The 25,161-nt window shown below is 45.5% G+C and overlaps 1 protein-coding gene across 3 annotated transcripts; it reads right to left on the minus strand.

The window, feature by feature from the left end:
- Nucleotides 1-548: 548 nt before the first annotated feature.
- Nucleotides 549-25,019, minus strand: ATCAY (ATCAY kinesin light chain interacting caytaxin). 3 transcript variants are annotated; one of them, XM_084498474.1, is made up of 13 exons: nucleotides 24,652-25,019; nucleotides 22,611-22,740; nucleotides 17,901-17,965; nucleotides 17,328-17,549; nucleotides 16,351-16,536; nucleotides 15,569-15,671; nucleotides 14,903-15,034; nucleotides 14,428-14,514; nucleotides 13,842-13,940; nucleotides 13,534-13,569; nucleotides 5,999-6,034; nucleotides 5,139-5,171; nucleotides 549-4,536 (listed from the first exon to the last, which is right to left on the minus strand). In XM_084498474.1, the coding sequence occupies exons 2-13, from the start codon at nucleotides 22,685-22,687 to the stop codon at nucleotides 4,527-4,529; spliced, it is 1,086 nt and encodes a 361-aa protein (XP_084354600.1). In that variant the 5' UTR covers nucleotides 22,688-22,740; nucleotides 24,652-25,019; the 3' UTR covers nucleotides 549-4,526. The 3 variants fall into 3 exon arrangements, with proteins under 3 accessions (XP_084354600.1, XP_084354599.1, XP_084354601.1); XM_084498473.1 differs by having other exon boundaries at nucleotides 5,139-5,174; XM_084498475.1 differs by lacking the exons at nucleotides 22,611-22,740; nucleotides 24,652-25,019 and adding an exon at nucleotides 20,105-20,295 and having other exon boundaries at nucleotides 5,139-5,174.
- Nucleotides 25,020-25,161: the final 142 nt, after the last annotated feature.

Raw genomic sequence — 25,161 nt, forward strand, 5'->3', positions numbered from 1 at the left:
TCTTATCTGTGGTGCATCATAATTCAACAATGGCAAACACCTCAGAACAGTCTATGCAGTAATTAGTGCTTTGCTTAGTATTGCTTCATTCAGGAACCTCAGTCACTTTAAAGTGAAGAACAGATACGTAATGCACGTGTGGGAGACCAGATTTTCATGTGGGTAGCAGTGTAGTTTACGACTCTTAACAACAGAAGAGATTTCAGGACAGAGAAGGGTAGTCTCTTTTTAATTGAATATCCATGGATTCTTACAGAACCATACAAAGCAAAAAATAATACATATTTAACAGCAATCTATGTCTTCTAACATAAACCATCTAATTACAAACACTTTAGAAAAATGACAGTTCACACATTTTTACGTGTAGGTTTGGGTTAAAAGGTCCCACTACAAAGGAAAAAAAACTGAGATAGATTATCTTATATTGCCATGGTGACTTTTTAAAATTCACTTTATCAGTAGCATGCTGTATTTTTGACTGTCAGTAAATATGGAATTACAAAAGAGAGAACATGTGCTTTTGTTTTACAGCAATTTTGCCTGTATCATCTGCTGCCAGGCCAATCTGAGTTAAATGCCACCAGCATTTTATTAACTCTTTCCTTTTTTAATTCCTAGATATGTAAAATAAATAATGTGTTGCTTTTAAAACCATTACCACTTAGGTTTTCTCATACACATGTATATATATCTGGAACCAAATAATCTTTGGAAAAAGTAGATGGAAAAATTGCAATGAGGTATACTCTAACCACTCACATTTCTACAGTACTGTACATAAGAAATTATATTAACTATCCAACTTGAATATAGAGAGCAGCATCTCAGTTTTATTTCCTATGTCTTCCTTGTGAATCAAAATGAAAATTATTGGTCAATTCCAAAACTTGGTGATTTGTAAATATGCCAAAGTGGTTTGACTGTATAAATATGATGGTTGCTGCATAATATATTGAAAAGTGCTCACATTTCAGAAGGCTAGACTGACCTCTGTTACTACCTTAAAGAGATGGGAAGGTATTTCCTAGTCTGTTATTAATATAGGAAGGAATCTGATTTTTCTTTCTGTAGGTTGATGCTGGGAGGATGCTGAAATTGTTATTAATTAGACTGTGAATAAGAATACAATGATTTTTGTGAATATGCCATCATAGGGATAAAATCAATTTTCTACAGCTAAAATATTGCTATATATGGATTCACTATTAGAACTAAGTAAATCTCATGAAAGGTAAAATCCAAGGCAAGAAAAATGTTGATAATACCTGCTGTTTGATATAATACAGTGCATTAATTAGTCAAAATATTTATCCTTCAGAGATGTTTTTATGAGACAGAAACAACGTCTGGTCTACATTTGGAACATTGACTAGTATACCAATGTTGCAATTTATTTCATTTTATTTTTTAGACATACGACTGGCAAAAGTCCTAATGTAAATGCACTTGTAAATGCACTTTCACTAGCAAAATTTTTTGCTGGTACAGCATATTTTCTTTGAAGATCTTTTATAAAATGCATCTGATTTTGCTTGTAGCCCATGCTAGTCTATCAGACTCAAACTTAGATATCTTGCTGCATGATCAGTAAAGGGACACTGCCAACATGATCACTGTGTTTCTTTCAAAGAATTTGCAGCTACTTTGGTTTCAAGTAGCATCCGAAATCACTGTCTGAAATAAGTTAATGATGCTTTTCTTTGTTGCTATAAAAACACACTTTTTACTTTTAGCTATATTTTATCAATCATGGGTTCAAAGTTCTTTTCTATGTTGAAAAAACTTATAGCCATCCAGGAATAAAAATAATTTCATATTCATAAAGGTTTTTTAAAAATTAAAACATAGTGCATACTATTTAGAGTGCCCTATCAGAAAGTGCACTTTTTGAAAAATTATTTCAAAGAAGTTACAAATTGACTTTTGTATTCAAACTCCTACCTTCATAGGAGTTATACAATTATAAAATTATAATGAAATCAGTGATATGTACATTTTCACAAGTGAACTATTAACCTTGGCCTGAAGGAATTACTTGAGCAAATAGGAAGTTACATCTCCAGGTCTTATTATTCTGTAGTTTGTTTGTTTGTTTGTTAAATGTAGACACAGTGTCTTTTCTTTGGAAAGGAAAAAAAAAAATCTTCTGGTATAGTTACTGCCCAGGATCAAGAAGTAGTCTGTTTCTTCAGGTCCCGATGCTAAATCTAATCTGGATTTCTTATTCTCCATGTCCACATGTTCCATAACAGCAGTATTTTCTATTATGTTGTGAACATTTTTCACTGAAATGTTCAGAAACTAAAGATGCAAAAAAGATTTTGAGTTGTACTTTGAAACACTATTAAATGTCCTACTAATTTTGTTCACTATATAATTGTAGATTCCCTTTTCAGTGTCCAATTGCATGGCATTCTTTTTTGGAAAGCATAGCAATTGCATTTTGTCTAAATGCATAAAAACAGTCTCAAAAGGAAAATCTAGCTTTAAGTATTACCAATGGGAGATAGTGAATTCACATACTCTGTGCTACAAAGAGATCTGTGATTATTTATAGTCTGAGCTAAAATTTGTTTGATCAGAATAGACCTTTCTTCATTTTTTGTTTGAGTTTGTTGAGTCCATCTGACAGACTCTATGAAAAAGGCTGCCCAGCTTTGCAGATCAATTTAACATATGAAGATTTCAAAATTTCTGACTCCTACTTCTGTCTTGAAATGTATGTCTGCTGTCTGGAAGGCTTACTACAGAATGTTTTTTGATGGGCATAAAACATAAACTCAAAAAGTGCTGTTTTTTCCTTGTAGCGTGGAATTCACATTGCCAATAATGGGCTCATAATAAAATTTCTAGAAAACCTTGTCAGTTGATGCTTGTTTGGTGCTTATTATAAACATGCCAGTGAAACAAAATATCAAGTTTTCATCTTCAGCATCAAGGGGTAATGTTAAGGGTGCAGTTCTCTCTTTTTCATGTAAAGGCCTGTTTGGTAAATACATCTATGACCGAAGAATATGAGAAAAAAAAACATACATGTACATTAAATGAGAAGTAAAGTTAGCAAACATATTTGGTGCTTCTTTGTAGCATTCAGGAAAATAAAGATCTCATCTGCAACAGTATTATGCACTGAGAAGAAAAAAGACAATTTTTAGGAATACAGAGAAGCCATCACTATGTTGAAGAAAATCTTGCTTTGCCAGAATTGTCCTCTGGGGGATTTCACAGCAGAGTGAAGTTAATTTTAAATAGCCATGGATTGAGGTTGCCAGCCTGAAATATTCTTTAAGTGGTGAAACCCGCAGATAATTCTTCATCTTCATTTGTCTGCAAGGGGTAGATATGACAGATTATGTATGCTGGCTTTGATGAAATCAGGAGTTTCCAAATGATTTTGCCAGTTGGTTGTTTCCTAAATTTTCTTCTCTCTTTGGTTAAAGAATCCTCATGGGTCCAAACAACAATTTTCAGAGTCTCAATATCACATCTGCATCTCTTGGATAACTGAGAAGCTAACCCAGATACAATGTCCTGCAGCATTCTCCCCCCAGGTTTTTCCCAGGCATGTATATTAATAGATGAGACCCTCATTACCCAGGGACAGAAAGTAGGAAATTTCAAACGTTTAGCAGCTTGACTCTGCAATAGGAGGTATTAATACTGAATGATTGTCCGATGTCATGAAATCAATATAAAGACAAGGCATGAAAGACTTCCCTGTCTATAAGGCTCCTTCTTAAAACCTTTTAGCATGTGTGCATTGACTTTAGCAGATGCTCATAAAAAGGTTCTGCCATATGGGACCCTTTTTAAAATTACCAGTGCCTTGCAAACCGAGACAGAACAAATAAGAAAAATCATGGCATTTACTCATAGGAAAGGTTCACTATGAGTTAATCAGAGGAACTGTCAATAGATTAACTGAGGAGGTCAAGGCTGGAAGAAATGTATAGACCAGAGCACTTGGGATTTACAGGAAGAAACATACAGTGAATAGAGGAAGGAAGAAAATGTACTTTTTTCATTTCCTGCATTAGGTATTTCCTGGGGCAATGGCTGTTGTAACACCTGTGCAGAGGAAACTGGGTGTACAGTTTAAAGAAAAATGTCTCAGTGCTGGCCAGCAGCAAGTTAAGGGAAGGGTTTATAATTTAAACAAAAAATGTTTCTTTTTCATGCTGATAGCTAATGGGCTACAGGATGCCCTTAACTTACTTACAGGAAATATGTTACCTATTTGCACTACTTAGAGCTCTCCACAGACCATTGTTGAACACGCTGGAACCTGACCTGAAAAGTGCTATTCTCTGCTTTGTTTATTTATTCTTTCTTCTTGTTGTTTAAAGCAAAATGTTTCCAAAATTTTGAAGAACTTGGCATCTTGGAGATGGGGGAGGCACGCTCCATGATCTTTCAGAACTCAGAATAAGATGATGACAAGGTCTTATACCAAAAGGTCATTTACATAGGTGACTGCCAGACCGCATCATTCTTCTGCTCCATTTGTTCAACTGTCCTTTGATTCATGACATACTGTGAAGGAACAGAAATAGAGAGTTATTTTTAGAAAGTAAATTGCAGTAAAAATTTTCTTATCCCCATAATATCTAAAAATATGAGTATGTTTGGATGTAAGCCTCTACCAAATACTATCAGGGCCAAAGATAAAGCCATTCATAGCTTTAATGGGCACTCATCTTCTCTGACTATATAGGACCATGAAGAAGTTACTGTAGGGTAATGGAAGGCAGCTCTGCAGTAACTTCCCGTGCACACGTTTATCGTGTAGCAAATGCCAGGTAATTTACTCCTTTTATTGAGAGGCAACTTTCCCCAAGTGACTGCGTAGTAGTTGCAGTTCTGACAAGTCAGTGCTTTGGGGCAAGCTGCAGTCTGTGGTTGTGGTTGCAACTGCAACCACATTGCAGTGGGGGTGAAGGTGTTAACAGCTTCCCGATTTGTACATGTCTGCTGCAAAATGGATGATGCCTCTGTTGTGTTTGGTAAATGGCACTGGGCTAAAGAGGTCTTGTGTTTAGCTCAGTCTTGCCTTTCCTGTTAAAGCATTACAAATGCAACGGAATCCATCCCATAGCAGAGACAAGACAAACAAAAGAGTGAGGTACTAGTCAAACCTGGTTTCTTGATCCTCTGCAGAGGGCACAGTCCTGCTTGGAAGAAAACCATCAAAGCAGTAAGTGAATCTCCACCACAAATTTATCATCCTGTCTTTTGGTCCTGAGGTCCCATGTGGTTCTTTGGAACAATTCAGATTGCTCAAATGGACCCTGGCAAATTTGATCAAAGCTCCTGCTGCTCTGCGAAGAGAACAGCAGAAATATCCACCGTTCCCCCTCAGAAGCTAGTTAGACAGAATAACGAAGACAGGCTATGTCAGCAGCAGAGCCAAAATCAAGCCAAATTATCCTGGCATGGCATTTTGACAGTGTTTTCCAAACCTTCCTAGTATTTTCCTTCCCATCTAATGTTACAGTCTTGTATCTAGCCTTTATGTACACCCAAGATGTGCTTGACAGCGATATTTGGCCCTCTGCATTGCTCCAATGTGCAAATTCAAAAACTGAGTGTCAGGAAAATGTTCTACAGTGCTGCTGGCTCTGTTCCATGACCCAGTGGATTTGCCAGCTTTATGGAGGTTAAAAGCAGAGTCAGGAATCCATTCACATAAATAAGGTCAATAACTAAGTAACAAAACAAAAGTAGGGCTCTCTGTGATCACAGAAGTGATGGCACAGTGAGATCCTAGGGAAAAGAGGGTTTATCAATTCCCAAGTACTTCAGAAATACCCTGTTGGGTCCAAACATCTCCTGAGAGTGGAGAGCCTGGCTCTCCAGAAGGTGCTGCCAAGCAGTAAGACCATTCTTGTGACAAAAGATTGTTCCAGGTATTTTGTAAGTGAAGGATATGAAATATATCCTTAGGATATGAAATATATCCTAATATGTTTCATATAAAATAAAAAAGAATAGTTACCTTTCCTTTTCAGCCATGTCTTGTTTGTCTTCTGTCCTGCAAAAACAAATTACATTTGAAGCCTATCATCTAGGGTTTAGCAGTGTGAAAGAGTGGAGTATCTACGGCCTTTGTAGGGAGATAGCTGGAACTCAGAGTTTCACATCCGATCAGAAATGTCTGCATTAGCTTCTCCACAGAATCATCTAGGTTGGAAGAGACCTCCAAGATCACCTAGTCCAACCTCTGACCTAACACTAACCAGTCCTCCACTAAACTTTTTGCCGAGGCAATCGGCTCCGGGACAGACGCGTTCTGCAGCAGAGCGGGGGATCGGGCCAGGCGGGACTAATTTTTCCGGCATCGAGCCTATTTGAGGGAGCCGCCAGGACCCGGCAGCCCTCGTGAGGGAGGCTGACGAGGCGTAGGCGGAGCCAGCAGCGCCCCCTCCCCGGCCGTTCAAAAGCTGCCCCTAGGGAGCGCAAGCTACCAGGAGCGCGCCAGGACGGGCAAACAGGGCGTGGCGCGGCAGTTCGCGCAGGCAGAGCGAGCAGGAAGGGCAAAGCGCTCCCCGCGCCCATACGAACACCTCCTTAACGACAGCCGTTAGCTAGGTGATAATGGTCTCCACCAGGCACGGTGCGCTCTCCAGGAAGTCGGTACACACCCAGACCGACTACCCGTTAAAAAATGCAGCAGTTCAGGTCACCGGATGCAAGGAGTGTCTGAGCCTGTTCCTGCCATCGGCGGGAGGCAGAGAAACTGCGTGCGTGAGGTGCGAGCAGGTGGATGACCTGGTCCGCATGGTGGAGGAGCTCAAGGAGGAGGTGGAGAGGTTGAGGGATATCAGGGAGTGTGAGAGGGAGATAGACTTGTGGAGTAACTCCCTGCAGGGCCTCAAGGAGAGGTATCGAGGTGAGACACCCCAAATGGGGGTGGACCCCCTGCTCTGTCGCCATCGGGCAGAGGGAGGGGATCTGGGAGTTGAGGAGGAATGGAAACAGGTCCCTGCTCAACATCGCAGGCGATGCCCTCCCCTTCCGGCCCCACCTTGCCAGGTGCCCTTACGCAACAGGTTTGAGGCCCTGGAGCTTGAGAGACCGGTGGGTGAGGATGAGGTAGCAAGTGTTCCCAGGAGGATGCCTAGGGCGAGGAGGTCAACTCCACGCCTCAGGACTGCCTCCACCAAGACAGAAAGAAGGGTTATTGTTGTGGGAGACTCTCTTCTTAGGGGAACAGAGGGCCCTATTTGTCGGCCTGACCCTACCCGTGGGGAAGTCTGCTGCCTCCCTGGGGCCAGGGTCAGGGACGTTGCCAGGAAGCTTCCCAACCTGGTTCGCCCCTCTGACTATTATCCTCTTTTGATAGTCCAGGCAGGTAGTGACGACATCGAAGAGAGAAGCCTGAAGGCTATCAAACAAGACTTTAGGGGGCTGGGACAGTTAGTGGATGGAGCGGGAGTGCAGGTGGTGTTTTCATCCATCCCTACGGTGGCAGGGAGGGGTACAGAGAGGACACGGAAAGCCCACCTGTTAAACACGTGGCTCCGGGGCTGGTGCCAACGCAGAAATCTTGGGTTTTTCGATCATGGGGCACTTTACTCAGCACCTGGCCTGATGGCCGCAGACGGGATCCTTTTAGGGAAAAAAGGATCCTAGGCCAGGAGCTGGCAGGGCTCATTGAGAGGGCTTTAAACTGGGTAGGAAGGGGGATGGGGCTGAAGCAAGGATTGTTGGAGCTGAGCCAAGGGGAACAATAGCAAGGTCGGGGGATAAGGCAATGGCCCAGCTGAAGTGCATCTACACCAATGCATGCAGCATGGGTAACAAACAGGAGGAGCTGGAAGCCATCGTGCAGCAGGCAGGCTACGACTTGGTTGCCATCACGGAGACGTGGTGGGACCAGTCTCATGACTGGAGTGCTGCAATGACTGGCTACAAGCTCTTCAGAAGGGGTGGTGGTGTGGCTCTCTATATTAGAGAGTCTTCCGATGTTGTAGAACTCGAGACTGGGAATGACAAGGTCGAGTCCCTTTGGGTTAGGATCAGCAGGGACAACAAGGCTAGCGTCCTGGTTGGGATCTGTTATAGACCGCCAAACCAGGATGAGGAGACAGATGAGGAGTTCTACAGGCAGCTGACAGAAGTTGTGAAATCTTCAGTGCTTGTTCTCGTGGGGGACTTCAACTTCCCTGACATATTCTGGAAGCACAACACAGCCCAGAGAAAGCAGTCTAGGAGGTTTCTGGAGAGCGTGGAAGACAGCTTCTTGACGCAGCTGGTTAGTGAACCTACCAGGGGTGGTGCCCCGCTAGACCTCCTCTTCACAAACAGAGAAGGACTGGTGATTGTCGGGAGCTGTCTTGGGCAGAGTGACCACGAAATGGTGGAGTTCACTATTCTTGGCGAGGCCAGGAAGGGGACCAGTAAAACCGCTGTACTGGAATTCCGGAGGGCTGACTTTGTGCTGCTGAGGACACTGGTTGGTAGAGTCCCTTGGGAGGCAGTTCTGAAGGGCAGAGGAGTCCAGGAAGGCTGGGCGCTCTTCAAGAGGGAAATCTTAATGGTGCAGGAACGGTCTGTCCCCACGTGCCCAAAGACGAGCTGGCGGGGAAGAAGACCAGCCTGGCTGAACAGAGAATTGTGGCTTGATCTTAGGAGAAAAAAGAGGGTTTATAATCTTTGGAAAAGTGGGCAGGCCACTAGGGAGGACTATAAGGATGTAGCGAGGCTGTGCAGGGACAAAATTAGAAAGGCCAAAGCTCATCTGGAGCTCAATCTGGCTACTGCCGTTAAAGATAACAAAAAATGTTTTTATAAATACATCAACACAAAAAGGAGGACTAATGAGAATCTCCATCCTTTACTGGATGCGGGGGGAAACTTAGTTACAAGAGATGAGGAAAAGGCGGAGGTGCTCAATGCCTTCTTTGCCTCAGTCTTTAGCGGCAATACCGGTTGTTCTCTGGATACCCAGTACCCTGAGCTGGTGGAAGGGGATGGGGAGCAGGATGTGGCCCTCACTATCCACAAAGAACTGGTTGGTGACCTGCTATGGCACTTAGATGTGCACAAGTCGATGGGGCCGGATGGGATCCACCCAAGGGTACCGAGAGAACTGGCAGAGGAGCTGGCCAAGCCACTGTCCATCATTTATCAACAGTCCTGGCTATCGGGAGAGGTCCCAGTTGACTGACGGCTAGCAAACATGACGCCCATCTACAGGAAGGGCTGGAGGACTGACCTGGGAAACTACAGGCCTGTCAGTTTGACCTCAGTGCCAGGGAAGCTCATGGAGCAGATCCTCCTGAGAGTCATCACGCAGTACTTGCAGGGCAAGCAGGCGATCAGGCCCAGTCAGCATGGGTTTATGAAAGGCAGATCCTGCTTGACGAACCTGATCTCCTTCTGTGACAAAGTGACGCGCTGGGTGGACGAGGGAAAGGCTGTGGATGTGGTCTACCTTGACTTCAGCAAGGCTTTTGACACCGTCTCACACAGCATTCTCCTCAAGAAACTGGCTGCTCTTGGCTTGGACTGGCACACGCTTCGTTGGGTTAGAAACTGGCTGGATAGCCGGGCCCAAAGAGTCGTGGTGAATGGAGCCAAGTCCAGTTGGAGGCCAGTCACTAGTGGCGTCCCCCAGGGCTCGGTGCTGGGGCCGGTCCTCTTTAATATCTTCATCAATGATCTGGATGAGGGCATTGAGTGCACCCTCAGTAAGTTTGCAGATGACACCAAGCTAGGAGCATGTGTCAATCTGCTTGAGGGTAGGAAGGCTCTGCAAGAGGATCTGGATAAGCTGCACCAATGGGCTGAGGTCAACTGCATGGAGTTTAACAAGGCCAAGTGCCGGGTCCTGCACCTGGGGTGCAATAACCCCAAGCGGAACTACAGGCTGGGAGATGAGTGGTTGGAGAGCTGCCAGGCAGAGAAGGACCTGGGAGTGATGGTTGATAGTCGGCTGAATATGAGCCAGCAGTGTGCTCAGGTGGCCAAGAAGGCCAACAGCATCCTGGCTTGCATAAGAAACAGTGTGACCAGCAGGGCTAGGGAGGTGATCGTCCCCCTGTACTCGGCTCTGGTGAGGCCACGCCTCGAGTACTGTGTTCAGTTTTGGGCCCCTCGCTACAAGAAGGACATCGAGGTGCTTGAGCGGGTGCAGAGAAGGGCAACGAAGCTGGTGAGGGGCCTGGAGAACAAGTCCTACGAGGAGCGGCTGAGGGAGCTGGGCTTGTTCAGCCTGGAGAAAAGGAGGCTCAGGGGCGACCTTATTGCTCTCTACAGATACCTTAAAGGAGGCTGTAGAGAGGTGGGGGTTGGTCTGTTCTCCCACATGGCTGGTGACAAGACGAGGGGGAATGGGCTTAAGTTGTGCCAGGGGAGTTTTAGGTTGGATCTTAGGAAGAACTTCTTTACCAAAAGGGTTGTTAGACATTGGAACAGGCTGCCCAGGGAAGTGGTGGAGTCACCATCCCTGGAAGTCTTTAAAAGACGTTTAGATGTAGAGCTTAGGGATATGGTTTAGCGGGGACTGTTAGTGTTAGGTCAGAGGTTGGACTCAATGATCTTGAGGTCTCTTCCAACCTAGAAATTCTGTGATTCTGTGATTTAAACCACATCACTAGCAGGTTTGCTGGGTCTACCCTCTGGCCCTTCTTGTACATCATGTTTGCTAGCCGCCAGTTGACTGGGACCTCTCCTGATAGCCAGGACTGCCGATAAATGATGGAAAGCGGCTTGGCCAGCTCCTCCACCAGTTCTCTCAGTACCCTTGGGTGGATCCCATCCAGCCCTGTCAACTTGCGTATATCCAAGTGCTGTAGCAGGTTGCCAACCATTTCCTCATAGATTATGAGAGCCACATTCTGTTCCCCATCCCCCTCCACCAGCTCAGGGTACTGAGTATCCAGAGAACAACTGGTCTTGCCGCTAAAGACTGAGGCAAAGAAGGCATTAAGCACCTCAGCCTTTTCCTCATCTCCTGTCACTAGGTTTCCCCCCACGTCCAGTAAAGGATGGAGATTCTCATTAGTCCTCCTTTTCATGTTAATGTATTTATAAGAACATTTTCTGTTATCTTTAACAGCAGTAGCCAGATTGAGCTCCAGATGAGCTTTGGCCTTTCTAATTTTGTTCCTGCACATCCTTACAACATTCTTATAGTCCTCCTGAGTGGCCCGCCCTCTTTTCCAAAGATCATAAACCCTCTTTTTTCTCTATGCTCTAGCCTCAACTCTCTGTTCAGCCAGGCCGGTCTTCTGTGCTGACTTGTCTTTGGGCACGTGGGGACAGACCACTCCTAAGCCATTAAGATTTCCTTTTTGAAGAGTACCCAGCCCTACCATAGAAACATAGAATATCCCGAGTTGGAAGGGACCCATAAGGATCATCAAGTCCAACTCCTGGCACTGCACTGGTCTACCTAAAATTTTAGACCACGTGACTAAGTGCACAGTCCAATCGCTTCTTAAATTCAGATAGGCTTGGTGTGGTGACTACTTTACTGGGGAGCCTGTTCCAGTGTGCGACCTCCTTCTCAGTGAAGAACCTTTTCCTGTGTCCAGCCTAAACTTCCCCTGCCTCAGCTTAACACGGTTCCCACCGGTCCTATCACTGGTGATTACGAAGAATAGGTCACCTGCCTCTCCACCTCCCCTCACGAGGAAGTTGTAGACCACAATGAGGTCTCCACTCAGCCTCCTCTTCTCCAGGCTGAACAGGCCCAGTGACCTCAGCCGCTCCTCATATTTTCCCCTCTAGGCCCTTCACCATCTTTGTCGCCCTCCTCTGGACACTCTCCAACAATTTAACATCCTTTTTGTACTGGGGTGCCCAGACCTGCACACAGTACTTGAGGTGTGGCCGCACCAGTGCAGAGTAGAGCAGGACGATGTCGTGCTTGATGCATCCCAAGATACGGTTGGCTCTCCTGGCTGCCAGGGCATACTGCTGGCTCATATTCAACTTGCTCTCAACCACAACCCCCAGATCGGAGCCTTCTTGGACTCCTCTGCCCTTCAGAGCTGCCTTGTCCCTGTAATATGCAGCCTTAATAATTATAACGCTCTTGGTATACTCCTGTTGGTCCCATAAGGTGGTAGCTGAATGATTTTGGCTGGGTGACTTGTTTTTCAGCAGCTAATGCTGAACTGAATGGAATCCCCCAAACTGGCATCGCACATTCAATTCAGCAGCTTAAGGATGGTGAATTGAATGTGAGATGCCAGTTTGGGGGACTCCATCTGGATGATGTAGTTACCAAACCACTTTTTGTCATAATTGAAAAGTCATGGCAGTCAAGAGTGAAGTTCCCAGTAACTGGAAAAAGGGAAACAGCTATTTTAAAAAGGGTAGAAAGGAAGACCCTGAGAACTACAGGCTGGTGATCCTCACCTCCATGCCTGAGAAAGATCATGGAATGAATCCTCCTTGAAACTGTGCTAAGGCACGGGAAGATGACTCAAGACAGCCAACATAGCTTCACCAAGGGGAAATTGTGCCAGACCAAGCTAGTAGCCTTTTATGTTGGTGTGACTACATCAGTGGACAAGGGAAGAACTGATGTCATCTACCCAGACTTCTGTAAGGCTTTTGACATGCTTTCATGAAACATTCTTGTCTCTAAAGTGGAGAAAGATGGAATTGAAAGGTGGACAACTTGGTGGATTAGGAATTGGCAGGATGGCAGCATCCAAAGAGTTGTGGTCAATGACTCAACGTGTAGGTGGAGATCAGAGACAAGTGGTATACGTCAGGGGTCTGTATCAGAACTGGTGCTGTTTAATATGACATAAAGAGCAGAATCAAGTCACCCTCAGCAAGTTTGTGGATGACACTGAACTGAGTGGAGGAACTGACACAAGAGAATGAATGGATACCATCCAGAGAGACCTGGATGGTCTTGTGAAATGGGGCCCACGTGAACCTCATGCACATCAACAAGGCTGTGTTCAAGGTGCTGCACCTGGGACAGGGCAATTGCAAACATCTGCACAGACTGAGGGATGAATATCTGGAGAGCATGTAGTGACAGGACAAGGGGTAGTGGTTTTAAACTAAAAGACGGTAGGTTTAAATTAGATATGAAGAAAAAATTCCTCTGTCTAAGGGCAGTGAGGCCCTGGCACAAGCTGCCCAGAGGTGTTGTGGGTGTCCCATTCCTGGCAGTGCCCAAGGCCTGGCTGGATGGGGTTGGGGGCAGCCTGGGCTGATGAAGGGGTTGTGCCTATGGCAGGGGTGGGACTGGGTGGGCTTTGAGGTCCCTTCCAACCCAAACTATTTGATGATTCTCTGAGCCCATGATGTGGACTCATGGAGTTAAGAGGAACAATTCTATGGATAAATAACCTTTTAATCAAGCTTTTTCTTCCTCCTATAGCTTTTTCTTATTTTGAGAAAATAAATAGAAAATAAATGTAGACTGTGTGGAATAGGCTAGGAGGAACACAGGATTGACTGGTTATAATGCATAAATAACCATGTGAGAAAGCAAAAAGGCAACAATATTCTGACAAAACAAACCAACCCTCCTTCCACCCAATAAATTAATTTTACCTTTCCTTTCTGGCCTTGATCCTCTCTTCTTCATATCTGCAATGAACAGGAAACATTATTTAAATGTTACCCAGCCAAAACTGTTCTCTTTCAATAAAATGCAGTGTTTGCTCTAAATATGACAGAAACTGCAAGTTAGCAGTTTGCAGGCTTTTGCTTGGCACAAGTGTATGACTCAGATATGGTGTGCCCCAGGATCTGTGTTTTCTGTGCATGGATTTTGATTCAATATAATATTCTGCTACACAGGATTTTTGTCCTGGGCCTGCTGAGATCTATATGTGTTCCAGGGTCCCTGTGATACTTACTGTAAGACACAGTCTGGAATCTGTACATGCTCCATTGGGATAAGCTGCTCCAATTCCTCCAAGCTGTGAACATACTGGATCTTACTGATAAACTTCACACTGGCAAAGAAAGGGAAAGAGTGTGCGCTTGAGGCCTTGCTTTGATTTCCTCTCTGTAGGAAGTCAGACTTTTCCTGATGGGAACAGGGAGTTTTGCATCTCTGTATCCTCTGCAGTCTTAGTGCACTTATATCCTGCCAGTGCTAATATGCTGATGACTAAAAACTATGGTGAGATACTACATCACTGTACCTCTCAATATATGCAGTGTGTTTTACAGGAGAGGCCCAGGACCACCATTCCTGCACTTCCCAGTAAATTTGGTCTCTTTCAGTGTTCTTTATACACTACCCACTGGGACAAAGTCTGCTCTGTATCCAGATCACCATACTGTTTCCTAAAACCATCTTTAGAGTTGTCCTTGGAAGTATTAGACACAGGACAAGTGATGAAGTTTCACCGTGGTCCCTACTATTTAAAAGATCTGATTAAAGAGGTCAAATTTCCATTCCAAATCCAGCTGAGTATGGGAATACATTATATTTACCTGATGAAGGGCCTTGATATAGCCAGCACTGTCCGGATGAACCATGAAGGATGCACAATTATCAAGGCTTTGAGGTTTTTACGCAGCCTGTGGAAAAGTCATGGGACAGAAAGTCAAACTTGAATTATCTTTTCTTAAACTCACCTGTAATCTGTCTGGGCTCTGAGGGCAAACTTAGGCTTTAATAATGCTCAGCAGCCACACCTCGGGGTCTCCAGCCGAAAGCCCTGACCTATTTAAGCTCAGGGCTGGGCAGTTGCAGGAGTACTGCTTTCCTTGCTTGAGTGCTGTATTAGTCAGATGTCTGTGAAGGGAGCATGTCAGGGAGAAGAGGAGATGAAGTCAGAGAGCTGTGACAGAGGAAGAAATTATAGATTCTGGAACTGGTGGGAAAGGCTTAGAGAAAGCAGTGGAAGAAATGTGGAAAGAGGATAGAGAAGAAAAAAAAAAGAGGCAATACCAATAGGATTCTCACCTTCTGTCTATCATTTGATAGCATTTCTTTAGCCAGCCAAGGCCTGGCATCCTCCTCCGGGGTGTTGCTCCATTTAGGTACACAATCATGTAGTCCTCAGCCACCAGCAGCTCCAGACTACTGATCACATATCTGTTGGGTGATCAGAAGCAATGGGGACATAAGACTCGGAAAAAGTACCTTGACGTTTCTTAAGGTGTCTTTCTATGAACCCCAAAGTACTCCAAGTCTTTTCTTTGTACACCTTATAATATGTTTCAAGCTCTCTTGGCATCTCTGCAGAATGCAGAGGGTGTTTCTCAGGGTTTGCCTACACTTGTTAGCGTAGAGTGTATATTGATGGACCAATTCCTGCACCATTTTTCTGTAGTAGTATCTGCAGGCTGTTCAGCATTGTATACATATGGTCTAGCCTGATTGTGAGTCCACTGCTGGCATAATTAACACCAAATATTTGAATGCTTTGGCTTATTAGACTTGTTTGTGAATGCGGTGGACAGTGATGTTCACTCCAGTTTGCAGCTGCACACTAGAGATATTTGGCCTGGATTCAAACTCTTTCCAGCTGAGGTTTCTGATGCAATGAGTACATGGAAACTAGTTCCCCAGGACCCAAGTTACCTTCCTTGCCCTCCTCTCCCTCATAGACCTTGACCAGACACTTACAAGAAGAGGTTCTCCATTATGTAGTGGTAATCATCCAGGTTACTGTCTGGGAGATAGCAGGCAGCAAAGACAATGATGGCATTGAGACCTTCTCCATAATATCCTGGGAAAGAAAGACAGGTAGCATCAGTGACTCTTTCCAGTGGGGGACACAAGAGTTCATGCAAAAATGCAAAGATGCATTGCTAAGTGTGGGCCTGTACTGCTTTTTGTGCCTCTCTTCTGCTCTAGGCAAGTATTTGTCCCTTTCTACGTACCTTTTTCAAAACTGGATTTGCTTCTTTTCCTGGTTTTGCCAGTAACATGTACGTGGGGTTCAGAGAAGGAATATATGTGTGTCAAAGCACAGAGCTAAGAGTTTTGCCCTGGGTCTTTGTTTGCCTATGATCAAATTTCAGAAACGGTCACCAACTGTGGGCATCTTAGCCTTTAGATATGCATCCAGAGACAGCTCAGATGCTAATTTATGGAGGGATTAAGCAGCTGCAGTCACTTCAGCATTGGCAATGTAGCTGCAGCATTAGCCTGCAGCTGAAGAAGAGGCTCAAGGTATATTTGTGCTCACTCAGAGCCAGTCTTATTATTGAGTTTGTTTATTGAAACCTTGCTATTGTGGCTATCTCTCCTTTAGCATAAGCAGGGTGCTTTTTGTGCTTATCTGCCACATAGAAGTATGAAAGGAATAGCAGATTTTCCCTAAAGACAGCCAAAACTGTCAGGTCATCCCTTCCAGCTTGACAAAGATACTGCAAGAAATCCACCTGGCTAGGATTAGGCCTCACCTCCATGTGTCACCACTCTCATGTAAGGTTTGATCATCTGGAGGTCAATACGGTGCTCCTGCTCTCCAATGATGACTGTCCTCCAGAGCCGTCCATTGGTAGCACTCCCATCTTCTGTCCCACCATCCCCAAAGAGATCTGCACTGTCCCCAGGCATGTTCTTGGCTGTAGCTACAGGAGTGTCATCTGGAAAAAGGACAATATTTCTGCCACTAATAACGTGTATGAAGAGGATCTTGCGATAGCTTAGGTGTTCAGTAACATCCACAGACAGGATGATCTCTTTCATGTGCTGTTTTGATTTGTGTATGTTTATGGATCTCAATTTTTTTCAATTGTCAAATTGTAATAGAAATAAGTTTAACATCTCACGCCTGCAGTCACAGGTAGTTCACAGGACTTTTTGCTGGATCTTCCTTCAGATCCATTTATACTGACTGAAGAGGGCACTACCTATATCAGGGGATCTCTTCTGATCTGCTACCAGAGCTGCTTGAGTGAGTCCTTCTTAGCACAATTCAGTCAAAATCATCCAGGTTAGCAAAGACCAGGTTATTCAAGTTGTTTAAACCAATCTGGTTTGGTTTGAGCATTCACATGACAGCTCAGCCTGCAGAGCTGAGTAGGTAACACCTTCCAGCCTGGGGTTGTGGCCCAGGTACTGCTGGAAGGGAATGTATGTACAGAGCCTTACGCTTTATCCTGAATTGTGGTTAGACTGGTGTTTGATTGAACTATTTCTGCCCACACTGTCCACTGGTGGAAATGTTGAGAGAGCACTCCTGGACTGTTGCTGGTGTCTTGGTGGGGCAGATATTGTACGGAAGATGGGCTGTGGTTGTATGTGCTGTGCTTTGCTGCTGGGGAAGTCAGTCCACAGCTGCTGATGATAAGTGTTATCAGAAGTGGTTAAAATCAGTGTTAAAAAAAAAAAAGCCCTAGCCCCTGTAGAAGTCCACCCAAAGTTATCCTTTTACCTTCCCATTCCAGTTCATTCCCATTTCCCAGGAATTCAAGGGAATCTGTTTCATCGGGAGTTTCAATGTCATCCACATTAATATCCAAGTCATCTGGTGTGTCCAGGAAGTCATCGGAGAGAATGGAGCCTTCACTCTGGTCCAGGGAAATGTTGATTTCAGGTGCAACAAGTGTCTTCCGTTTACGATGCGACCCATTAAAGTTTAAAGTATTTGGGGGAGCTGGAGTTAAAAGGAAAATAACTGACAGATTGTCCTTGTACTGTATCCTTAGTGCAAGAGATGGTGGTTTCCTTATTTTTATTTCAGGATATGGTCTTGGAAGCTAAGGGTGGTGGGCAGTATCTAACACATGCAGGTATGGCTGGATAAAAGTGCCTACACTTCCAAGATCCCTATTTCCTCCCCCAGCCTCTTGCAAAAGATTAGCAAATTCAGATCTCTGTGGCTTCTTCTTCCATATTAGAGTTTTTGTGGAGACTCCAAGGGAACTGAGTTTTGCCCTAACTGCATGCTGTCACTCCCTTAGGCTTGTTTTCCTTTGAACTCCTGATAAGGCAGGCTGGTACTTACAGGATGTATTCTCATCTTCTGTAGGGCTGCCCAGTGACTCCATTCCTGTCTCTTCTGGGAGAGGTCTGCAGGCAAGCCAAGGTGTGGATGTAAAAGATGGGAAACAAGTGATATTTAGAAGAAAGTCACACATGACAGACATGAGAGAAGTGAGGATGTCAGGGAAAAACATACAACTCTATGTGTGCGTTTCATTTTTCCTTTTGTCTGTGAGCATCAGCCCGGTGATAACGTCAGATTTACCCAGGAGCAACCCAATAGCTGTGCTTTCTTACTGGAGAACAGTGCAATCCCAAGAAATTTCCAAACTATCCCCCCAGTATGTCTCTTATCCTGCCATTCAACCAAAAGTCTGGAAAATCTAGCCAGTGACACTGGAACAAATACTGTCCTTGGGGAAAAAAAAAAAAAGAAAAAGAAAAAAAAAATGGAAACACCCTCCTTTTCTCCATATTATCCCCATTTTGATCTCCATCAAAAAGTTGAGAGGCAGTGCCAAACTCTAGGGCTCCTCATCAAGAATACCAGTGAACATCTGCAGCTCGTACTTTGATACTGAACCCTGCATAGTGTAGGCAATGCAGTGGGCTGTAAAATCTGCATTTGGCTGTTTACAAGCTCAGAACGGAATGCTCTGATCTCAGTAGCAGGTGAGCTAGCAGAGATGGTTAGAAAAGGAGCATTTGCCACTGTCCACCAATGTTTTCTAAACAGTGCATCCTGCCTTTAGGCACTGGCCATGGCTGAAGTGGAGAAATGTTTTTTTCAAAGCACCCTCCACAACCACCTCTTGTGAAAGGCCGTTGCCTCCTTAATCTGTCATGACTTTGCTCTTTTAGTTGTTTTCTTGGTGTTCAAGGCAAGAATTCTAAACCTTAGGTGTGATCACAGAATCATTCCCCCATCCTCACCTCAGTCCCCACTTGGCAATAGATGACAGTGATACCCAAACCCTACTGAGGTCTGGAAGCAGATTCATTCTGAGCTAAGATCCAGGTATGAGCACTCAAACCAGTATCTTGGATCCAAAGGCTGACCCACTGCTCTCTTCCTTGGGCTCCATGTCAGAGGCCAGGATTTTCGTCTTCATCCCCTTGGTATAAATCACCATAACAGTAGCTGGAGGCTTAGAAATGTCAACTGAATTAAAAGTTTGGCTTTCCTTTACAGATGTTAATGCCAGATCTCACTATGTGGCTGTTGCCCTTTGCAAACTGTTAAGTTGCTCCCAGCTCATAGGGGTAAGTGAAGTAAGAATCTGCCCCCAGTTCTGTTGTGAGTAACCCTAGCTGGCAGTACTGAACAGCACACTGCCCAACCTGAGCTGGACACTTTTCTCGTTAATTTGAGCTATAATTTGTGCCTTTCCCTGGCATTAGCTAGGGGAGGCAGTTTGAAACTTTCCACACACCATGACCAAATCCCACCAACCCCATGACATGTCATGATGTCAACAGACGGTTTAAAAAACAAACAAAAAAAGCAACCTTCTAAGCTATCCTTGTTTTACCTGCCAATTGCTGAAAGCTTTCCCACAACAGGGAAACTGGCCAGGCATTCAGGTATAAAATCCTGGGTTCTGGGATGGCCCTGGGGTGAAACATGGAGGAAAACCCACCAGTTTTAAGGCAGTAAAGTAAGAATTGGGATGGGACCACAGGGTTGCCTTCTAGCAGCTGCTGGTGTTAGTCTGACCATGACAGCGAGAGATCTGATAGGGACTGGTATCTCCGAGTTGGCAGAAGGATGCTGTTTGGCTCTGCCCTACAAAGGCTTCTCTTTGTGCAGCCCTAACACCAGAGCTACGAGCCAAATGAAACCACATATATATTTAGATTAAGGGATAATCCTCTCCGAGCTGGTTGTTGTATATTTATGAGAGCTAGAGACCTGATCAAACGTGCTTGGTCCTTGCTCATTTGGGCAGCCCCCTGTATTCCTGAGCAGTCAGAACCAAGGGCCTTCTGCCCCCCTCCAGCCTCTCCTCCTGCCTTTTGCTTTCACCTTGAACAGAGCCTGTCTGATTCTTTATCTGGCTGTGAGCTGGTGCCTGGCACAACTTCGTGATACAGCATCAAAAGGAGGGGGGGAAGGCCCAGCTGTACCCAAGTTTGTGCTGCAGTGAGGCACTCTGCTCTATGATTTTAAGATTTATTAAAGAGAAGCAATTCAAAAGTCTGAGGCAAAGAAAAGGTCTTTCTTACCTTCCCAAAGGAAACTTGAATCACTACCTCCCAGTCTCCCGTGTAAATCTTCCTTCCCACACGCAGCTAGACCTAGATGCCAAATTTTCTGAATGAAGCTGCTTTTCTAAGGGTTAGGTGCCACCATTTTTCTCTCTGCTGATAGTGTGATGCCCAGCTTTCCTGTATCTCAGGCCCCAACCAGCCCAAGCCTTCTCTGACTGTAATCTGATAGATGTGTGACGGAGTGAGCATGCTCCTGCACCCCCCCCTGCTGCAACGCTACAGCATCATTGCAGGAGGACACTTGCACAAACAGCTGAGACAGACTGTCAGCAAGAGACTCAGCCTTCAGGGAGCAGCAGGAAGGGGGGGCCCTTTCCTCTCTGCTTCCTCGCTGCTTGATTTCTCTAGGAGATGTCTCAGTGTGTTGGCTTTACACACTTGCAGCAGAAAAAGGCAGAAGTTTGTTCTGCAAAGGAGCTTCTTGGGGAGGGATGGGAATGTCCCCTTGTGTTCTTAATAAGGAGATGAGTTCAGTTCTTCAGCCAAGATCTTTGTCTGGGGTATATATTTTTTGTAGCAAGATTGGTTAATCACAGATAAGCAAAAATAGCTATGCAGCAAATCATCTGGTAGAGAACTACTGTCCCACATGCAGTAGCCTCTGTCCTGTTATTTTAATGCTTCTAGGGGGGAATTAATTGATTTTTTTATTTTTTTTTATTTTTTAATGCAAGTGAAACACAGCTGGTATTAGTGGATATTTGGGTTGTATTTCACTTGCATCATTCCTGATTTAATCCTTCTGCAGCAGTCTAGTAGCAGGCTGTGGAGCTAGTTCTCTGGGCTTTGGCCTTGTCCCTGCCACTGACTTGCTGCCCAGCTGTGGTCACATTACTTTGCCTCTCCCTGGGCTGTGTTTGCCAGTCAGGAGTGATGATGCCCATGTTACGTGGGCCCGGGGGCTCTGCAGAGCCCCCTTGAAGGTTTGACTGTTGCTAGGGTACGTTTGCTGGTTGCACGGCAAGTGCGAAACAGCCTGACTCCTGCTCCAGCATACTGCATGGGTGTCCAGGTGCTAGGCCAGCTTTATCCCCAGATTTTCTAGGGAGCATTGGGTGTATAATTTATTTCTATACCTTACTTCCCATTCCACTCAACTAAAAGCTTGTCAGCGCAACACTCTAAAGGAGCTTTATGTTGGCAGAGGTCTGTCAGCCCAAAGCTTTGGCTAGCCCTGCTTTCAGAGGAAAGAAAAATCTGCACTAGAAACCCAAGGCTTGGCTGAGCACTCTTCTGGGACCAGTGGAAGGACGAGTGATGTCCTAGGAGCCGGGTGCTGGGCTGGCAGACAGAGGTGCTTAGATTAGCACTGCAGCTGGGCCTGGGGTAAACAGAGCTAAGCTCATCCACCGGTGCCAAGGGACACAGGAGACCCTTTCTAGTATGGCAAGGGTTTGTGTGCGCCTACCCACATAGCACACTGAGCCACTGTCCTGCAAACACGGGGACCCTGTGGGTTGCTGTGGGGGATTCAGCTGCAGCTGGGATGGGGTGAAACAGCCCTGAAAAGCCCCTCAACTTCCCAGGCCCCTGTGCGCCTGGGGCTGGCTGTGCAGGCTGCAGCAAGGCTTGGTGTTGTCTGCACTGTGTGCCTCAGCAAGCTGCTGCTGGGTGATGGGCTTTAGTCCTGGATGTCTGGGGCAATACTTGAGTGGCTGCATGGAGTTAAGAGCTCACTAAGCTTACAAAGATTTTTGTCAGTTCTCTGTGCAGTTAATAAGGTGTCTGTGAAGTTGAAAGTTGTCACCCTGGCACCTTTTCTTGCCCACACATCATTTCCTGCAAGGTTTGCAACCACTGTTGCGACCAGTGCTCTATTGTCTCAGGCCTGAGAAGAGCAAAAACCAGGTTGCCCATGTGGGTGGAACAGTCTATATCTACCCTGTCCTGGAACAGGTAATTATTTCGGGACTGAGAAGCTGTCCAGGGAGAAGGGAGAAGGAAAAGAGCAGTGTTATGCTCATTTATTCATTCATCCAAGCAGCTGGCCCATGGTAGGGTAAGATACTGCCACTCAGCGTGTCAGTGCCAGTGGTCATTGTATCCCAGTGACTTTGGGTCCTGTGGCAAAGCATTGTTGCTTCATTTGGGGAGACACTGCTTTATGCAGAGACTGAGATCCAATAGCCTCTCCTTCCATCCATCCATCCCTATAGGTATGTATTTATCCTTGTTAATCTCTCTCTGTCCTCTGCACCCTGTTCCTTACCCTCCTTGGCATGCTTACAGAGTGCTGCCAGAAACCACCTAAACTTTTCTAATCATTGAAAGTAGCCTTGCTGCAGAAGCCCTGCTTTCTGGCCAGAGTCATTCTACTGGAGTCAAGGTTTCTGTTGCCTTTGGGGCTGGTAGGAGGGACCAGAATGCTCCATGCTTTGCTGGTTTCTTACAGGAAGAAATAAAGCTTTCCCTGTATTGTCTTGATTTTTTTTTAATTTTTTTTTTTTTTCAGGGAACGAACCTGGGGAAGTCCTCATCTTGCCATTCCTCCTTCACATCCACATTCTCCATCCGCAGAGTGGCTTCTGTGGTTCCCATTGTGCTCAGAGATGGTCTGGATGCACAGTGTTTTCCTCGAGGAAGGGCTCAGGCTGGAAAATGTAAGGCAGAAGGGCTGGCACTGAGCATCACTACAGGGGAGCATCTAATCCAAGCAGGTTCAGAGCAGGTATGCTAATACCAATCTCGACAGAGAAGCAGTGAGATAGCTGCTTGTTGCACAAAAGGGATAAGACAAGAACATGGAGGTTTGTGGCTTCTTGACACATTTTGGACAAGAAAAGAGGAGGTGAGGCTGGCCTTGAATCAAAGCAACAGGTATATCTCTGAACTGTTGTGGTCTTAGCTCTTCTCCCTGTAAATAAATACCTTCTGGGCTGACACCCTCCTATTTTCCCTTACTACCTTTCTTGCCATAGTAATCTCAACATTAACCTACACCTCTGCTGAGGGAAATTAAGTGTGGCTTAAAGGGAAGAGAAGAGCTCCTCCCAGGCTGTTTTCAGGTTGGTGATGCAGTAGCACCATTTTCCATTTTGCTGGCTTGAACAGAAGCTAATGGCTCAGGTTTTGCAAAGAAATTCCCGAATGCTGCTGCCTGATCTGTGCTCCATCCCCATTCTTGTCCCTGTACCAAGAGAGAAATGGGAGAGGGTGAGGAGGCCTTCACAGGGTTGTTGAATGTCCTTTCACACACCTGAAGAGTTCGCTCTCTATCTTGCTCTCAGGTAAAAAAATAAATAAATAAATAAAAAATAAATAAGAATTTGAAAAAAAAAAAAAACCTGGAGCACCTCAGATGGAGGCAAGGCAGATGTGCTGTTCCCAGGCCGGGGTTTCATCTGCACTGGTAAGAGCAGGAGAGATTCAGATCCAGGGGCCTTGTTCTCACATATACTAACACCCTGGTAGCGCCAGGGGCCCTTTAGACTACAAATATTGTTGCCTGCATGAGAAGATTCCTACACTGCCAGCCAGCAAAAATCAGACTTTTCTACCTATTTCCCAGGGACTACATCTGTGTTTGGTGTGTAAGTGCAACCCCTTACAAAGTCCAGCTGAGGGAATGGGACCGGTCCTTGCAGAACCAGCTCCAGTTGGCAAGAGCAGAAATGGTTCTCTCAGCTGGCTACTGCTGCAGATGTGCTCAGTAGTACCTGAGCCCAAAGGGGACAAGGGCAGGCCTTATCTTATACAGAACATGATCAGGTGAAATCAGCGCAAATGGTGGGCACAGCATTAACCTGTCTGCTGCAGCACAATTTTGAATGTTCTTCCTGAGCTCAGCCCTTGTGCTGTATATGTATCCAGGCATGGGCTGGGCAGTAATGTATATTTTTAGAGTAACAGGTCTGGAGTGATTTCCAAAGTGGATGGAGCTACTCTGTCCCCTGTGTCAGGAAAATCGTCATCTAGCAGAATTTGATCCATTGCTATAAGGCTCTTCTAGAGAGCCAGTGCTTTTTCTTGTTCCTTGGAGGCTTGTATTTAAAGAGGGTGTCACTGGTAATGAACTGGGGAAAAGTAAATCTGCCTGTGTGTATCTACTTTGAAGGAATTAAGTTGTGTAGAGGCCTGAGTAAATCAGGCATCCATCTTTATTACAGGCACTGACAGAGATAGGAATCAGAGCAAAGAGCTATCTGTGAGGGTTGCAGGGCTTTCTCGCTGACCAGCATCTCTGAGCCTTTCCTCACAGGGTGCACATTTTGTATTCTGGCCTTAACCACCACGCCTGGCTGCATGCAATGCCCATGACATGTCATACGTGTCCCCATTTTTATATACCAACTTGCAGGCAAGGGAGATACCTTGGGGCTCAGAGAGACTCCACCTTCCCTCCCTGTTCCCCATAGCTGTCATCTGCTTTCCACTAGCCCTTGAAAGCGTCATGGAGGGAGAAAGAGAAGAAGAAATTGAAACGAGCCCCAGGGTGGAGCCTGATGTTTCTTAATATCAGACATTGCCTGGCAGTATGGAAGCCCAGATGACGCAGTACTCACCGATGCTTGTGGCTAACGAAGAACAAAGAAGATCCTGCCTGTATCCCAGCTGCGCATTCTTCCCAGTGCAGTCGGGCTGCTCAGGAGATTCAGTGCCTGGATCTGGATGCAGACGTGTGGTGCTTTCTCAGTGAATGACTGTGTGGTTGCATCTAGTTCTGCCTTTCTCGCAGGAGACAGTGCTTTGTGATGTGGATTTCACTGGGAGGGAATTGGGAGCTGTTATTTGTATTCTTCCGTGGTGATCGCTTTCTCAGCTGCCTCTCTCCCTTCCTATTTCACTATTTTCCTCTTGCAGCTGGCTAAGCATCAGCTCTCTTAAGTCAGCTAATTGCACTGCTTTTGTGTGTGAGGAGGATGGTGGTAGTGATGGGGGCGGGCGGGGGGGGGGATGGAGGGGGTGGTTTATGGGAGGATGGGTGGAGAGAAGAGCTGAAAGCACCCCCTCTCGGTGCCACCTCTCCTCCAATTGGCTGAGAGGTACCAAATATCTCCCATCACTCTTGCTTG

The sequence above is a fragment of the Aythya ferina genome, assembly GCF_964211825.1.
Source record: "Aythya ferina genome assembly, chromosome: 26".
NCBI lineage: Eukaryota > Metazoa > Chordata > Aves > Anseriformes > Anatidae > Aythya > Aythya ferina.

What these genes read in the sequence shown, in the direction of transcription:
- ATCAY (XM_084498473.1), bottom strand. Translation starts at nt 22,687, where the DNA reads ATGGGAACCACAGAAGCCACTCTGCGGATGGAGAATGTGGATGTGAAG. An exon ending in GAATGAACTGGAATGGGAAG is followed by an intron (nt 16,537 to 17,327) that starts GTAAAAGGATAA and finishes TCCTTTTTCCAG; the next exon opens with ATGACACTCCTGTAGCTACA. An exon ending in GAGAGTGGTGACACATGGAG is followed by an intron (nt 15,672 to 16,350) that starts GTGAGGCCTAAT and finishes TTTCTTTCCCAG; the next exon opens with GATATTATGGAGAAGGTCTC.